Source organism: Akebia trifoliata, chromosome 7 (assembly GCF_017979445.1).
Source record: "Akebia trifoliata isolate Shusen 1 chromosome 7, ASM1797944v1, whole genome shotgun sequence".
In the NCBI taxonomy this organism is placed as follows: Eukaryota; Viridiplantae; Streptophyta; class Magnoliopsida; order Ranunculales; family Lardizabalaceae; genus Akebia; species Akebia trifoliata.
This window is the reverse complement of record NC_141381.1, coordinates 3,087,356-3,093,517: the sequence shown is the minus strand read 5'-3', so window position 1 is coordinate 3,093,517 and position 6,162 is coordinate 3,087,356. Positions and strand designations below refer to the sequence as shown.

Sequence of the window (6,162 nt, the reverse complement as noted above, 5' to 3'; positions counted from 1 at the left end):
TTGATAAATAACTTGTTCTTGAATAATTGAACAACTATTACAAGATTATTAAGATACAATGAAACTATCTTGGGAAAGCTAATTTAGTCTACTTCTATGTATTACTTTGTATTAAAGGAGAAATAAAATCTTAGTGTTAAAGATAAGATACAATATTGTGAAACCCAATGGCAAAGATAGCCAAAAAAATTGCAAAGAAAGACCATTTCTTGTTCAAAAACATACTAGAAATGTGCCCTCCTTTGAAGTTAGAAAGCCAAACATTGTTCTTCTTATCAATCCATTTGATTCTTCTCAGTTTCTTCATCTTCTTGATCTCATCAGAGCAACTCTCCTTTCTTGTAAGCATCATGGTTTTGCAAGTAATAGATAAACCATCCTTTAGTTCAACTTCATTCTCCAAATTTTTGCCAAAATAGATGCTAGATGTCATTAGAAATGCAATCATACAAATTAATTTGTTCATTCTTTGCTTTAGAAAGCTTGAGCCACTCAATGGCTTCATTGAGTTTGTGATTTCCTTGAACCTGTCGAAGAATAAGTTCCCCTTTTGAATTCTTGTTGAGATTTTTGCTTTTGTCACCGTCGGGAAATTAGGAGTTAGGAGTACCTGATTCAAATCATAGTAACCGATTTCAAATTCAGCGATTATTCGGTAGGGGGTCAATTTAGTTCAATTCCTGTAAAGCCATAAAGTTTGAAAATAAAATCCAAATTTTTTTGGGAACTATACAAATGATGTTTTTGGATTTCTTCCCAACAACCCATTAGCTTCAACCTCCCTAAAACCTTATCTTGTTCTAGAGTTTTGAAGGTTGGAGAAGATAGAATATTCAGGTTGAGAGTGATGGTGGTGTTAATTGGTCCCACATTCCGATAAATTTTCCAAAATTTAAAAATAAAATAAAAAAATAAAAAAATAAAAAACCAATTTTTTTGTGATAGTGGTTCAAACTGACCTTTACAATCTTTGAGGGTTCAATTTGGTGAAAGAAAGTGTGAGCTACTTGACGGCTTGAAATAAACATTCCATGGTTAACTTCAACTTTCTCTTGGAGTTCAAACATTGGGGTACTGACCACGTCCGCATCTTCCGGGATGATTTCATTTTGATCATCATTCATGAATCCGAGCGAGAAATCATTGGCTTCAATATCACTAAAGTCGTTAAAGTTATTTTCATGATCTCTTTCTCCTACAATCAAAATTTCAATCAATGGATGAAAAAAAATGGTAACAAGAATCAGTAGGAGGAAATATGATCATACCTTTGATATCTTGGCCCCTAACCTGGAAATTTGAAATAACTTCTATAGGGATGATCTTGTTTTCTTCGAACATGGTCTGATCCAAGACATGAATTTCAATAAGAAAATTAAAACAACAACAAAAAAATGACATGAGTTTCAATTTTGGAATAAATGTCTTACCTTCTCTAGCTCTTTGTTTGACATTCCCACCCCTCTTAGGTTCTCCACAATCTTCTCAGTCTTGAACTCCTCCAAATCATTGATCTCTACAAATTTGGTGTGATCAATTCCCCATGATTTCTCTTTAGACATCGAGGAACCAATGTCATCAATGTGACGATATCGAGTTTCTTCAATTCCTTCTAATTGGGTAAGTTCATTACTGAAATAGGAACAATTTCCTTGCCATGCATTGGGAAAATTTGATTGATTTATTAGTTGTTGAGAGGCGCACGCAACCGAAAGGATTTCCCCTAAAATGTCTCCCCCATTCGTGTTTCCACCAAAGGATCCAAATTGCTGGATTTTTGAATCTGTGAAGTTTACTTGAGGAAAGTCCTCAATGTCCAATGGAGGTAATGAGAGTCGATGTTGCAACCTTGCACACTCTATCGCTATATCTACCTGTAAACAAATTATAATATGTCAAGGTATGATAATATCTAAAGTCGAATCTTATGTTAATTCAAGTATCTTCATATTTGCTCTCGCTACCTCAATCCATGTTCTTATTACCTTAGAAGGGGCATATGTCATGCTTTCGTGGCTTGGAAAAGCTGGTATAGAGGATCCAAATGGCTCTTCTGCTAAATATTGCATCCACTTCCCGTCTTGTTGAGTGTTAATATCAAATGATGTTCCTTGAATGTAATCCGGGGAGCATGTTTCCGACATAAAATGATAACTAGAGCTCTCCAAGTCTTCTCCTCTTCCTTCGGACGTTTGTTCAATTGCAGATGAGTGATTATTTGGTGTGCATTGGTATGGGTTAATACATGGATTACCGTATTGCTCTCTGATCTTTGGTTCCGTTATGTTCTTCTTGAAAATACGACACAATGCATAAGCATCCTGAAAAATTCGCAACAACGTACAGTAATTTAGTTACAAATGGTCTTTTTCTTCTTGATATAATACGAATGTGCAATTATATGTTAAACCCATGTGATTTGAATAATCACGTTCCAACTTCCTATTTTCATGATAAATAGGGACCAACTAGCTACACATCACCTAGTACTAATTGCACTCCAACCAAAGAAATGCTTATTTTAGGATGTTTTTTAAAATTTCATTGCATCCCTACTTGTTACATGAAAAACAATACTGGAGATAAAGAACTCATCATTAGTACGTAGGAGCTCCTGTAAATTTTATACCAAATCAATCACTAGTCTCTTGTAGATTTTTACCCTACTTGTAGATCCTGAAGTTTTGAAAACTGAATCTAGAGTTTATGAAGCTTTGGTGTTGCGGTTCCTCTATGATTTTCAAGAAGAAGTAGTAGTAGAAGAAGAGCAGTGCAATCTTCTAGTTTTGGAGTGCAATCACAAGTGTATTGCAAGTGCATTTTTTGAAGTTATGGAGTGCAGCTAGTACTAGGTGATAGAGTTTATGTAGAAAACAAAGGGGAAATCATAACCTCTTAAACTTATTTGATAATAATAACGGATAGACATGATTTGTTATATCACAATACCCCTTATTGCAAAGCTTCCTATCATACTTTATAGTAGTGATGAAAATAATGTTCACGAATTAGTATTTATTCAAATGAAGGTAGAAAATGTGGAGGAAGACGAATTGAACCTGTAATCCCGAGGTGTTTTCACATTCTTTCTCGTCAAGACGATACTCATGCATGACCCAACCAGTTCTTGCACCATGAGGTGCTCGTCCTCGATAGTAGACCAAGGTTTTCTTCATCCCCACCGAACGTTTCTGTGAATTTATCTTTCTATCCTTACCCGTGGCTTTCCAATATCCAGCTTGAGTTGCACGGTTAGTTCTTGACCCATTTGGGTATTTTCGATCTCTAGGACTAAAGAAATACCATTCAAGATCTTTGCTTGGTAAGAATGATTTCTCTGAAACAAAATAAATCATTAATTAGAATAACACCACCACCACCACCATCGAAGAGAGTGGCAACAATTCCATATGATGATGATGGTCATGGTGAATATTTAAGGTACCCACAGCACCTTCAAAATGGTTTTGGGGGAAGAGGTTGAAGATGAGGGCATTTTGGTCATTTCTGTTAGTCTCTCATAGAAGAGCATGGTCAAGTGGTATGCCATCATTTTGAAAATGTAGGGGTATTTCAAATAATAACAAAAGTTGGGAGGGGTCTGTCTAAAATAGACAAAGTTATATTCGGAAGAAAAAAGGACCACGTTGTGCGGAACGAATTAGTATCCCTTGGAGACCATGCAATCCCTTTCTTTTCTTGCTTTTTGACTTCTTTTTCCCTCCAAGTATCTCTATAGAATTATGATCCCGTACTCCAGGGAGTTAAGAAACTATCTAACTCCAGCAATCCCTAGGAAGCTAATATAGCATTTTTGTGGGGCCATGGAAATATGGAAATATGAATCACCTTTTGGTTCAAGTATTTCTCATATTGGGCTTTATAGGGAGTGGGCCAAACCTTTATAGGCCACTAGGCCAAAATGCTATATAGTACATAGAGAAGATGTAGTTCATCTTTGTTTATCTTTCACCTCGTAAATATGACATAAACTGAACTAGCTTATAGTTGGCCTAAGGTCATGATATATCCTCGGGATGTGTGTCACCAAAATTTTAGCCACTGGATTTTATGGTCCAATGTTATGGACTACTTAGGGACCAAAATTCTAGTATTGCTTTCTCAGGTCTACTCTTAAGTCACCTCTTCTCAGATAAAGAATAATTAAAATAAGAGAAGTATGGATGGGAGTTCCAATGCCAAAAAAACAAGATAAAAAAAAATTAACAAAAAGGGGCTCATGGGGGATATGTTTGCCATTTTTATGTACACTTTAATTAGTCTAAAATTAATTTATCAAAGATTTCAATTAAACTTAATTATCTACAATAGTCTACAATAAGAGTGTTTTTCTTTTCTTTTATTTCCTTGTTTTCTTCTCTTTAATTTTAAAATAATGTGTTTTTTTTTTATAAAAAAAAAAAAAAAAAAATTAATAAGTGGGGGTAAGGTTGAAAGGACCCCTCTTTTTTATTAATGTTACTCATGAGAATAATTACAAGAAAAATTATCCATGGTGATACTCACCATTCTTAAGAAATAGAAGAGATATCCCCAATAATTAAAGATTTATTCCAAGAAGTGAGCACGGAAATCAGCCGCCCTATTTGATCGAACTTTAGCTTCTAATAATATTGTGGATGTTCTGATTAATCATGATTCTAGATCAAGAGGTTCTTTGATGATTTTCTCAGTGGAGGAGATGCCTATTGTTGTAAAAGTAGCTTATGTTGAAGATTTGTCGGGGTTTTGGGTTTTCGTGCATCATTAATTTTTCTTATGATCTAAATCCCCTTGCTTGATAAGCTCCTTAGGAAGAGTAGGTCAAGTGTTCAAAACTCCACGGAGCTATGAATTTCTTAGGAACACCCTCTAGGGTTTGGTTAACCTTCGACTCAACCTGTTGCATGTAGGATTTTCTGTGGGGATGGTGCATGTGACCACGGGATTAGTCCCACCCGAAAAGTGGGGATACCCATGATATATATATATATATATATATATTATATAATTAAGCAATCAATATTTTTCATTTTCGATCCACAATGAGAAGTAGATTACAACTAAGACGATGATAATAACTTCAACATGCAATAATAATAATAATAATAATGGTACCTGGTAAATCCCATGGCTCACATTTGTAGATATCGACTTCGGGGATGATTTCTAACTCGATCTTACGGCCGTTGATCTTCTTCTTGAGATAGTAAACGACAAGTTCTTCATCAGTCGGATGGAAACGAAAACCAGGAGGTAATGTCACAGGTGCCATTAATGTCTAAGGACTTTCTTCTAGCCTTCAAAATTTGAATAAGAAAAAATCAAAGACCAGAGCCTTGTAGATTACCAACTGTACACTCTACAATTAATGTACAAAATCCTGCAATAACCCAATTGAAACCCAATTAAGGAAACAAGTCATATTTCAAGAAAATAAGAGAGAGAGAGAGAGAGAGAGACCTTGTTAGAAGAAGGTCCAAATGTAAGGAGAAGAAGAGGTTGGGATTCGGAGAGATTGGAGGTTTAATAAGAGACAAAAAGAGAGATAAAGCATGGCAGTCGCCACCCCTCCTCACTTTTATCTTTTTATTATTTATTCTTTCCCCCTTTAATGTTTGTTGTTATTCTCTAAACTCCTCTCTTTCTCTCTCTCTCAAAATATCCCATGCTTCATTTCTAGTCTTTTCTAGGTATCAGATTCCACGTGGCAATCGGATTCATAAAATATTAATAAGCTAATAAAATTAATCTAGCCACGTGTTACAAAAAATCTAGAGAGGACATGAGATGAATCATGGTATATTTCCTATAATCTTGATAATCTGATTATCCCAAGTGACATACTCAATCGACTCCCCTAACATGACATGTATGTGAGAATGGTCGATACGTATATCTCGGAATGCAAAACTGCACTTTCTTATAAAAAGTGTATTCCAAAGAAATTGTGCATCCCAAGAAATACATATCTACCATTCTTGCACATGTCACCTCAGGGGAATTGATTGAATATGTCACGTGAGAAGTCATTCTATCATTTTACTCAAATAGCATCCCCAGATACATGTCACTTTTTACATCCCTATAAAAAGTGTAGTTATGTATCCCAAGAAATACAGACCTACGGTTCTGAGTTTTTGTCAAGTCAAGGGGAGTCAA

At 35.2% G+C, this 6,162-nt stretch overlaps 1 protein-coding gene across 2 annotated transcripts; it reads right to left on the bottom strand.

Annotated features, from left to right (window-relative positions):
- Positions 1–5,555, bottom strand: LOC147397986 (NAC domain-containing protein 54-like). Of its 2 annotated transcripts, XM_086448931.1 has the most exons (8): positions 5,464–5,555; positions 5,119–5,383; positions 3,060–3,337; positions 1,986–2,321; positions 1,431–1,874; positions 1,269–1,344; positions 960–1,195; positions 1–610 (listed from the first exon to the last, which is right to left on the bottom strand). In XM_086448931.1, the coding sequence occupies exons 2-8, from the start codon at positions 5,273–5,275 to the stop codon at positions 137–139; spliced, it is 2,001 nt and encodes a 666-aa protein (XP_086305057.1). In that variant the 5' UTR covers positions 5,276–5,383; positions 5,464–5,555; the 3' UTR covers positions 1–136. The 2 variants fall into 2 exon arrangements, with proteins under 2 accessions (XP_086305057.1, XP_086305059.1); XM_086448933.1 differs by lacking the exon at positions 5,464–5,555 and having other exon boundaries at positions 5,119–5,454.
- Between the last annotated feature and the right edge of the window lie 607 nt (positions 5,556–6,162).